General features: G+C 41.4%; 1 protein-coding gene across 2 annotated transcripts; it reads right to left on the bottom strand.

Moving 5' to 3' along the window:
• Positions 1–5919: 5919 nt before the first annotated feature.
• Positions 5920–11023, bottom strand: LOC107392331 (serine/threonine-protein kinase pim-2-like). 2 transcript variants are annotated; one of them, XM_054743700.1, is made up of 2 exons: positions 6087–11023; positions 5920–6020 (listed from the first exon to the last, which is right to left on the bottom strand). In XM_054743700.1, exon 1 carries the CDS (start codon positions 9327–9329, stop codon positions 7617–7619), a length of 1713 nt encoding a protein of 570 aa, XP_054599675.1. In that variant the 5' UTR covers positions 9330–11023; the 3' UTR covers positions 5920–6020; positions 6087–7616. The 2 variants fall into 2 exon arrangements, with proteins under 2 accessions (XP_054599675.1, XP_054599674.1); XM_054743699.1 differs by having other exon boundaries at positions 5920–6330; positions 6447–11023.
• Between the last annotated feature and the right edge of the window lie 48 nt (positions 11024–11071).

Here is an 11071-nt window from a genome sequence, read left to right as displayed (position 1 = left end):
CAACCTTCCTGTCCTAGAGGCAACCAGTCAAAACAGCTGAATCACAGTGTGGCCTCCAAATTCAACCAATCAGCTAACAACAACTATCATTATAATAATAATTATAATTATTATTATTATTATTATTATTATTATTATTATAACAAACTGTACAGCCCTCCTGACCTCTGAATTAGTCATTTATGCATTTTCTAAAGTTACATTCACTCTGTTGCCAGGACCAATTCACTGTTTAAAGCTGCAATGGCAAATTTGTAAAACGAACTCACTTGAAATAATATTTTCATGCCTTTTAACAACAGTCTACAGTAGGCAGTATGAGTACAGTAACATCAACAGATAATACATAAAACCCTTATTTGGTCAATTTTAGCCTCCATGAAAATCTGAGCGATTCAATCCCTTTTTGGCAAGTAAAATGCCATTTTAGTTGTCTACAATTAAATCATCAATAAAGAATTTAAAGATATTTTGAGCCGTTTCTTATAGGTAAACAGGAGGGTATAGTCTCTATTTGGCAAGTGACAATCTTAATTTTATGTGCTGAAGTGCTTTTATCTTGTTACTTTTAAATAGAGCAACGTAATGTATAGATAGTAACCTACACAGTGTCATTAAAGCCAAAGCTTGATCAGTTTAAATACTATTTTTCAAGTAAAAATGTACCCCAAACTAACTGTGGCTCCATGTCAAGTGGACTAAAGAAAGGAAGGGGAAAAAAATCTAATCGCTGGAGAATTGTTTATTTACATTTATACGACATTTACATTCAATACAGGGTGCCATTTTACATTGTTTATTTATTTTTTAGTATCAAGGCTGTAACATAAAGAAAGCCAGTTCTTACCACAAACCATCTTTCAATCGCAAATATTGCAAAAAGGATTAATATATCCTCATTGTGAACGTTTAAGACAAATAGCAACACTTAAAACAACTTCCGAACTGGAAAAACTAATATCCACGATAAACATCTGTTTAAGTATCGGAAGAGGTTATCTCTGCTTTCTGAATGTCCATATTGCTAGATATGCTGAGTTTTAGGGCAGAAAACGCTGCACAACAAGAAGAGGTGACCGGACCCTGAGGAAGATTGTGGAGAAGGACCGATTCCAGACCTTGGGGGACCTGCGGAAGCAGTGGACTGAGGCCTAGTCCACACGTAGCTGGGTTTTTTAAAAAGCAAATTCAATTCAATTCAAGTTTATTTATATAGCGCCAAATCGTGACAAGAGTCTTCTCAAGGCACTTCACATAATAAACATTCCAATTCAGGTCAGTTCATTAAGCCAATCAGAAATAATGTTTCCTATATGAGGAACCCAGCAAATTGCATCAAGTCACTGACTAGTGTCAATGACTATACAGCAATCCTCATACTGAGCAAGCATAAAGCGACAGTGGAGAGGAAAACTCCCTTTTAACAGGAAGAAACCTCCAGAGAACCATGGCTCAGTATAAGCAGCCATCCTCCACGACTCACTGGGGATCGAGAAGACAGAGCAGACACACACACACACACACACACACACCTACACACACACACACACACACACACACACACACACACACACACACACACACACAGACAAGTAATGTGTCTATAGTTATATTGTGATTTCTTAGTAAATATTCTATTTGGTGAAAGATAAACTTTATTGTATTTGTCCTAGTGGATCTATAATTAAACGGGTAAACTAGTAGTAGCACATTCAATGTCAAAGAGAGTAAAAAGTTATTATCAGGAGAGGGATAATGTTTTAGTGGTTAGCAGCAGTGTGCTAGACGATGGCCCCCTCCATGAGGCCACCACAGCTCTGCAGAACATCGTTGTAGCTTCTTCTGGGGAGAAAAACAGAGAGAAAATAAAGTTAACAGCTGAAATTGCAGAAAATAATACATTTAAAGAGCTGACTGTAGAAGAAAGCAGTGGAGTGTGAAAAGTGGTCAGTGTATCCTCCAGCAGTCTAAGCCTATAGCAGCATAACTACAGAGATATCTCTGGATAATCTATCCTATTTAGATGGAGGCACGTTGGAGGCAGGGCAAGGGAGAGCCGTCTTTACCCACTGTACACTCCACCTCCCTCTCCTCCCCCACTGGTCCAGATCTGGGCTAACATCAGATTTTAACCATATGCCCTATCAAATAAAAATGTTTCAAGCCTAGTCTTAAAAGTAGACAAGGTGTCTGCCTCACGGACTAAGGCTGGGAGCTGGTTCCACAGGAGAGGAGCCTGATAACTAAAATATCTGCCTCCCATCCTAATTTTAGATATTCTGGGAACCACCAGTAAACCTGAAGTCTGAGAGCAAAGTGCTCGGTTAGGAACATATGGAACAATCAGATCACTGATGTATGATGGAGCTTGATTATTAAGAGCTTTATATGTGAGAAGAAGGATCTTAAAATCTATTCTGAATTTAACAGGTAGCCAATGTAGGGAAGCTAAGACAGGAGAGATATGATCTCTCTTTTTAATTCTCATCAGAACTCTAGCTGCAGCATTTTGGACAAGCTGAAGACTTTTAACTACATTCTGTGGACTTCCTGAGAGCAATGAATTACAAATGCATGAACTAGTTTTTCAGCATCACTCCTGGAAAGGATGCTTCTAATCATAGCAATATTCTGAAGGTGGAAAAAGAAAATCCTACAAACCTGTTTAACCTGGGATTTGAATGACATGTCCTGGTCAAAGATAACACCAAGATTCCTTACTTTGTTCTCGGAGATGTAATGCCATTCAGGTCAGGCGACTGGCTAAGCAATTTCCTTTTCTGGATCTCTGGTCCAAAGATGAGAACTTCCGTCTTGTCTTGATTTAAAAGCAAAAAGTTCAGAGTCATCCAATGTTTTATGTCCTCAAGACAAGCCTGTAATCTACCCAAACGATTAGGTTCATCAGGGTTAATGAATAAATATAGCTGAGTATCGTCAGCATAACAGTGGAAGTTTATCCCATGCTGTCTAATGATTTTACCAATTGGGAGCATATATATAGTAAAAAGAATTGGTCCAAGCACTGAACCCTGTGGTACTCCACAAGTAACCCTGGAGTATGAAGACGATTTGTCATGTACATTTACAAAATGATACCTTTGGAGGAATAGCTCCTTCATCATGTTACATATATAGATGGATGGATGGATGGATGGATGGATGGATGGATGGATGGATGGATGGATGGATGGATGGATGGATGGATGGATGGATGGATGGATGGATGGATAGATGGATAGATAGATAGATAGATAGATAGATAGATAGATAGATAGATAGATAGATAGATAGATAGATAGATAGATAGATAGATAGATAGATAGATAGATAGATAGATAGATGGATGGATGGATGGATGGATGGATGGATGGATGGATGGATGGATGGATGGATGGATGGATGGATGGATGGATAGATAGATAGATAGATAGATAGATAGATAGATAGATAGATAGATAGATAGATAGATAGATAGATAGATAGATAGATAGATAGATAGATAGATAGATAGATAGATAGATAGATAGATGATAGATAGATAGATAGATAGACACTTTTTGTTGCAGCCAGGTCTCTTTCTCAATACGCTAATACGTTCTTGTGTTTCTCAAATCCAGTCCTCAGGACCCCCTGCTATACATGGTTTCCATGTTGCCCTCTCAGTCACCACACTCACCTGACTTAAATGAATGAGTGATTAACAGGCATATGCAGCACTTGATGTCTTCCTTCATGTAAATGTGTTTAAAACCATAACTGAATGAATACCTCATGGAATGTTTTATCTGTGTCACAATTTCAACCCCTCCTCTTTTATCCGGGCTTGGGACCGGCAGAAGTGACCCAGAGAGGGACACTCTGGCAGAGTTAGTTTTTTTTTCCAATTGGATAAAATTTTATTCTCCATCTTGATTTATCTTAATTCAGTTTACTTATATATTACCAATTTGTAAAACAAATCATCTCAAGGCACTTTAAAGTGCAAACACTCCAGTTGAACCAAATTATTGAACAATTAATTGAGTTCATTATTCTGATTAGTTGAATGTCTCTATGTAAGGAAACCCAGCCGATTGCTGTAAAGTCACTGACTAGTCAAGTCAGTGACTTTACAGCAATCCCCATACTAAGCAAGCATGTAGCGACAGTGGAGAGCAAAACTCCCCTTTAACAGGGAGAAACCTCCAGCAGAACCTGGCTCAGTATGAGTGACCGTCTGCCAAGACCCACTGGGGTGCTTACCTGGTTGAACAACACATTCTCACTCCCAGCGCGTCAAAAACAAACGCTTGGTCAGCCACCCTCCACGTCAGACCCCAGACGCCAAAAGTGCCCTTTTTCGTTACTTATATACTGATTACTGATAAGGCACCGAACCAGCTCATTTAACCGCACCTAAACCATAACGTTTCAGTATTTATAACCTTCCCCTCTCCCTCATCCTAACCTTAACCCTCTGTCTACCTAAAACGTTACTCTCACTGTGATCAAGCATTTGTTTCCCATGCATTCTGACTGTGAATTTTCGTATTTGCCGCCCAAGGAGAACGCTAGAACATACCAGCTGGCGAGGGGGAGGTTACAAATACCCTCTACTTTTAACCTCCACCGTGGTAGTTGAAACCTCCCCCTCGCGTTGGCTCGGTCCAAACCCGACCAATGACAAGGCGGCTCCCACCGTTCACTTCATAGAGCCGGCTTTTAGAGCGATCTGTGACACATCACTAACGTGTTCGCTAGCAAGATGGTTAAGGTTAGGATAGGGCTGAGGGGAGGGTTAAATAAGACGATAAGGTTAAGGTGAGGTACAATGAGCTTGTTTGGTGCTCTGGCTGCGGACATCCCATCACGTCAGTTTTACGCTGCATTGGGATCTGCAGTCAGAAAAGGGGAAAACCCCTTTTCACACAAAAGTAACGAAAAAGGGCACTTTTGGCGTCAGGGGGTCTGATGTGGAGGGTGACGGACCAAGCGTTAGTTTTTGACGCGCTGGGAGTGAGAATGTGTTGCTGGTTGAACATGTTAGGGTTGTAGGGTACGTCCTAAACACTAACGCTGAGTTATGATGTTTCAGTTTTCTACCTTAAACATGTTATACCTGCTTTCTACACCTGAAACCCTAGACCCTTTTGTGGGAGGTTCGTGATGAAAAACAGCTTTCCTTTTGGCAGAAGACGATCCATTCTCAGGAACCCAAAATCAACATTCCTTTTCTGGAGTTTCAGATCCCTCACCATCAAAGGAAATGATTCTCTTTGAGAAGCTGTCTATTTATACATTTGTTTGGGTTGTTTTCAGAGAGTTTGCCTTCATCAGAGACCTTAAACCTTTTTGTGGGAGGTCCAGGGTCTGAAACAGCTTTCCGTTTGGTTGCTGAAACTAAACCACGATTCTCTGACAAATGCGGTTGTTCCATGCTAATATAAGTCTCTGAATCTTTAACCAGAGCTGTAGAGTAACTCTTGTGAGGTAAAGAGTCTCCCATGATGCCAAATAACACGTAGACGATACGTTGAAAAACTAACGAACAACGAGCAAACACGGCTGTCTCTGATGGTGCGTCACTGAGAACTGAATGCTTGGTAGAATGAGATGATGGTGACGATGATGATGTCATAAAAGTTCTAAAAGGGCAAAGACGAGGCTAAAGTTGATTTTTGGAAAGGCCCTTATTGCTCTTCACCCGAGGATTACATCCTTTTGTTTCTTCTGATCCGACCCAAGAAGTTCCAAAGACCAGATTTAAAAGTCAAGGTGATCGCTCCTTCCAGGTTGTTGCACCCTGGCTTTGGAATGAACTTCCTTTAACCTTATGTAGTACTGACAGTCTGGTAACCATTGAAAAACAGCTGAAGATGTCATGTTGTGTGGTAGATGCCTAACCCACGACATACAGAATCAGTCCACAGAGTCAAAGAAGATCGCAAACAATAATTTATTAGAAAAGGAGAACAGAAGGAGCTGCTAGGAAGTCTAGCAGTATTCGGCAGAGAAGCGAGGTTCGGGTGTGGAGAATCCTGGAGGAACAGGGAGAGTTAGGTCTGGCACTCGGAAATCTGAATGTTGGATCTGATGGAACTTACAGGTTGGAGGTGAGACCTCGTGAGAGAGGGAGGAGTGACCGGTCTGGGGAGGGCAGGAGGCTTACTGGAGGCTGATGAGCTTGGAGTCCAAATGAGGAGGGAGCTGAGCATGAAGGGTAATGGTGATCCAGGAGGGAGGGTGGGCAGCCTGGAGTGGGAAGACCAGAGGAGGACGCTGAGAGACGAGTGGACAGTGAAGAAACCAGGTTGGTAGCAGCAAACGAGGTGAACTGATAGGTGATATCTGCAGGAGGCAAAACAAGCAGTCAAAAACACAGAGATCTCAAAAATCAAAAATCCGTAACCCAGAAATTCTCAAAAATCAAAGCTTAGTTTGGATTTGGCTGTTAGGAGAAATACCCAAGTTGAGTTAATCATCCAGCGAAGTGAAGGCGTCTCTCAGGAGCTTAAATATCCCTGGCCAGCTAATCAGCAGATTACCTGCAGCCTCCCAACTTCCAGGCACGCCCACCTGCAGAGGAGAGATGAGACTCTACACCAATTAGTGTGTGAAAAAACCCCAGACCGTGACAGAAGACCCTTTTATTTAAAGCTGCTTTTACCAAAATCTTTTGTTTTCCTATTTTTAACTCAAATTTGTAATCATCTTTCATTGGTTTTATGATCATTTGTAATTTTGCGGTGGTTACATGCTAATATAAGTCTCTGAATCTTTAACCAGAGCTCGAGAGTAACTCTTGTGTGCAAAAGAGTCGCCCATAATGCTAAATAAGTCGTAGACGATAAGTTGGACTAGAATATTCCTGGGTGGGGGGTGAACTGGAGCTCCCAGAGAAAACCCCCCCGCAGCACAAGGACACACAGAAAGGATTTCCACGAGGGTTTTCGGTGACATCATTCTTGTGTTGCCTTTTTTTACAGATTTAGGGACACGTGGGGATGTGTGTGGACGTGATTCATACTTCCTAACTAGGGTTTATAATTTATTATAAGTAATAATATCTAATAGCAGATAAAGCTACACTAAAGCAACAAATAACAGCCTGTCTCAGGCTGAAATCTGCATAATGGAACTAAACCATTCTAACGTTTTCCATTTGGATTTTGGTTTCCGGCTTTTTCCACCTGCTGCTTGAGAATTTATATTTTTTCTAACATTTTCTCGGTGACTAACTTTCTCTCTCCTGTTTCCTTTTGAAGGATGTTCCCTTCGTTGTCTGACGTTTCTGCGGGTTTTCCAGAGGGAGAGGTGCATGAATCACCTCAACTTTCTTCTCTGGGTCTGGTTTGACAGACTTTTCTTGATCCAGCTGTTTATTTTCCTCTTTCTGGTTACTAACACAACATGCTGATTCTCTGGTGTGATGTGTGCCTTTGCATATCCTATCATATAAACAGTTATGGTGGACTGCCAGGGCCTTTTTTTGGGCTCAGTCCTGCAGTGGGATGAGGGAAATGTAGGAGATGATAGGTGACTCTGTTAGGGGTTGAGGGGTGTCTGAGTTAGGAGGGATCTAGCTTGGTGCCAGTTGAATTGGGTCCAGAGCTTTGAAGACTTTAGTTTCTGTTTTACCAAAGCCAAGGGTGACGCTGGAGCTGCTTTAAGGTGGGACGCCACCCTGGGCTCATAATTAAACAGCTCTTTAGGAAGTTGGTACAGTATGGAGAGAGATCCGTCCTGATTCCGAGTTCGTTATTGAAAAACTTTTTTGAGTCAAACAAACTTTCGTGGAGCATTTCATAGAGAACAATTCCCACCTGCCACACGGTTGCTGGTCCTGCCTCATAAATGCCTTTGGAAATAAACTCAGGAGGGACGTGTTTCGGTGTGCCGTAGAACCAGCCGTCTTTATATTCTGTGTCGGTGAAACAACTCAGTCCAAAGTCAATCAGTCGCAGTCGCGGGATTTCTGATCCTGTTTCAATCAGAATATTTTGTGGTTTGATGTCTCTGTGGAAAATGTTGGTGTCCTCCAGATGTTTGACGGCATCAACCAGCTGTTTAATAATTGTTTTTGCCTGATTGTCCTGTAGGGGCTCTTTGTTATTTTTAATAAACTGTGAGAGGTCCACTGCAGGCACTGGTCTCTCCAACACCAGAATTTGTTCCTGGTTGAAGTCATACCAGTCCAGGAGGGAAATTGGGGCGGACTTCCCCACCGAATCAGCTAATTCTGTCTGGAGTTTTATCATGGCGGCTACCTCAATGGTGAGTTGCTGGCCGTTCTCATCCGTATCTGTCCAGACTACATTTTCCTTTGGTATATGTTTGATTGCCACAGGTAAATTGTCTGCCCTGCGGTAGCCACCATAAACAGATCCACAGCCACCCTTTCCGAGCTGATCTTTTTGCTCGTATTTTGCCTCGAACTGATCTTTGGCTGAAGGCGAGGGACTCACAGAATCAAACAGTCTGATTCTCTTTGCTGGACTTCCAGATCCCTCGTCATCTGGTGAGTGTGACCTCTTTGAGGCTCTGGATGTTTCATCCAGGTTAACTCTGGAGACACTGCCTTCACCTGAAACCCTAGACCGTTTTGTGGGAGGTTCGTGATGAAAAACAGCTTTCCTTTTGGCAGAAGACGATCCTTTCTCAGGAACCAAATATCTGCATTCCTTGTCTGGATTTCCAGATCCCACGCCATCTGGTGAGTGTGACCTCTTTGAGGCTCTGGATGTCTCATCTAGGTTAACTCTGGAGACACTACCTTCACCTGAAACCCTAGACCGTTTTGTGGGAGGTTCGTGATGAAAAACAGCTTTCCTTTTGGCAGAAGACGATCCTTTCTCAGGAACCAAATATCTGCATTCCTTGTCTGGATTTCCAGATCCCACGCCATCTGGTGAGTGTGACCTCTTTGAGGCTCTGGATGTCTCATCTAGGTTAACTCTGGAGACACTGCCTTTACTTGAAACCCTAGACCGTTTTGTGGGAGGTTCGTGATGAAAAACAGCTTTCCTTTTGGCAGAAGACGATCCTTTCTCAGGAACCAAATATCTGCATTCCTTGTCTGGATTTTCAGATCCCTCACCATCAAAGGAAATTGATTTCTTTGTGAATTTGTCAATTTGTATAATGTTCTGGTTGTTTTCAGAGAGTTTGCCTTCATCAGAAACCTTAAACCTTTTTGTGAGAGGTCCAGGGTCTGAAACGGCTTTCCGTTTGGTTGCTGAAACTAAACCACGATTCTCTGACAAATGCGGTTGTTCCATGCTAATATAAGTCTCTGAATCTTTAACCAGAGCTTGAGAGTAACTCTTGTGAGCAAAAGAGTCTCCCATGATGCTAAATAACACGTAGACGACAAGTTGAAAAACTATCGAACAACGAGCAAACACGGCTGTCTCTGACGGTGCGTCACTGAGAACTGAATGATGATGATGATGATGAAGATGATTATGATGATGTCATAAAGCAAAGTTCTAAAAGGGCAACGACGACGCTGACGCTGCTTTGCTCTCCACCCGAGGATTATGTCCTTTTTGTTTCTTCTGATCCGACCCAGGAAGTTCCAAAGACCAGATTTAAAAGTCAAGGAGATCGCTCCTTCCAGGTTGTTGCACCCTGGCTTTGGAATGAACTTCCTTTAACCTTATGTAGTACTGACAGTCTTTAAAAAACAGCTGAAGACCCTTTTATTTAAAGCTGCTTTTACCAAAATCTTTTGTTTTCCTATTTTTAACTCAAATTTGTAATAATCTTTCATTGGTTTTATGATCATTTGCAATTTTATGACTTTGTTTTTATGATTTAAATTTATTTGTTTTGTTTAAGATCATTATGATTTTATGACTTCATCAAATCAAATTAAATGTTATTTATGAAGCGCTTTTCTGCAGCTCAAAACGCTTTACAATATTAAAAACAACCAGCAGTCGTTTCCTACCCCTCCCACACAGATTAACGTCCAAGATCCATTTTGTATTGATTTGTTTTGTTGTTGATCTACGTGAAGCACTTTGTGATTCGGTGTCTGTGATGAGTGCTAAATAAATAAAATGTAATTACTTTACTATTATTCTTCCGCGGATGTTAAGGCGGCTCGAACGGCAGCGTGCACCCCCACATATTATACGTAACGAGCGGCTCGGCCGCGGGAGGTGTGCTGTTATTTTTACACGTGATCTGATTTACCATGGTGAAATAATTAGCAAGACTTCAAAAGATGTCTCATTTTTGTGCAGATTGATCCATCCCGTTGAACCTTTGAGTGTGTGGCATTTTTTACATGTGTGTAAACACCATCTTTGACCAGGTGGCAGATCCCTTTTTTAAACCTCTTCAGGAATTTTCTAGTTCTATTTCTATGCCAGTTACATGTAATTATTTAGCAGCTTAAATTAATTTGGTTCCTCAGAGTCTTAAATCAACACCCAGCCTACCCAAGAACCACATTGACTTTTGAGTGATTCAGTTGTTTTTTTGATGACGATGATGTCCCAGCTTGTCCTGAACTTTTATAGATGTATGAACTCTATGAGTCTTCTTGATGCAACAAGTTTCTTACACTTCAAGAATATGGAGGAAGGCTGGAGCCCTAGGGTCAAATAAAGTATTTAATAGGTGCGTGCTCCAGCCTCCCTTTTTATTCTTAAATTGCAAGTACCAGCTGTTGAGCACCGGAACTCATTCGGATTAAGCGCTGTGTGTTTGCTTCTTTCTTACACCTTGATTTGCAGATCCTCTCCAGTTCTGTCAGGTTGGATGGTGAACAGACATTTTTAGGTTTCTCCAGAGATGCTCAGTTGGGTCAGGCCTCTGGCTGGGACATTCAAGAACAGTCACAGAGTTGCCCTGAAGCTACTCCATCATTATTTTAGCTGTGTGCCTATAGGGTCATTGTCATGTTGGAAGGTAAACCTTCAGTCCAGTCTGAGGTCCTGAGTACTCTGGAGAAGGATCCTGTCCAGGATATGCATGTACATGGCCGCATTCATCGTTCCTTATATGTGTGCGTGTATATATATACATATATATATATATATATATATATATATATATATATATATATATATATATATAT

This window comes from Nothobranchius furzeri, chromosome 4 (assembly GCF_043380555.1).
Source record: "Nothobranchius furzeri strain GRZ-AD chromosome 4, NfurGRZ-RIMD1, whole genome shotgun sequence".
In the NCBI taxonomy this organism is placed as follows: Eukaryota; Metazoa; Chordata; class Actinopteri; order Cyprinodontiformes; family Nothobranchiidae; genus Nothobranchius; species Nothobranchius furzeri.
Note: the sequence above shows the minus strand (reverse complement) of the source record. Positions and strands in the feature narration are given on the sequence as shown.

Excerpts from the sequence above, each read along its gene's own strand:
- LOC107392331 (XM_054743700.1), bottom strand. The coding sequence starts at position 9,329 with ATGGGAGACTCTTTTGCTCACAAGAGTTACTCTCAAGCTCTGGTTAAA.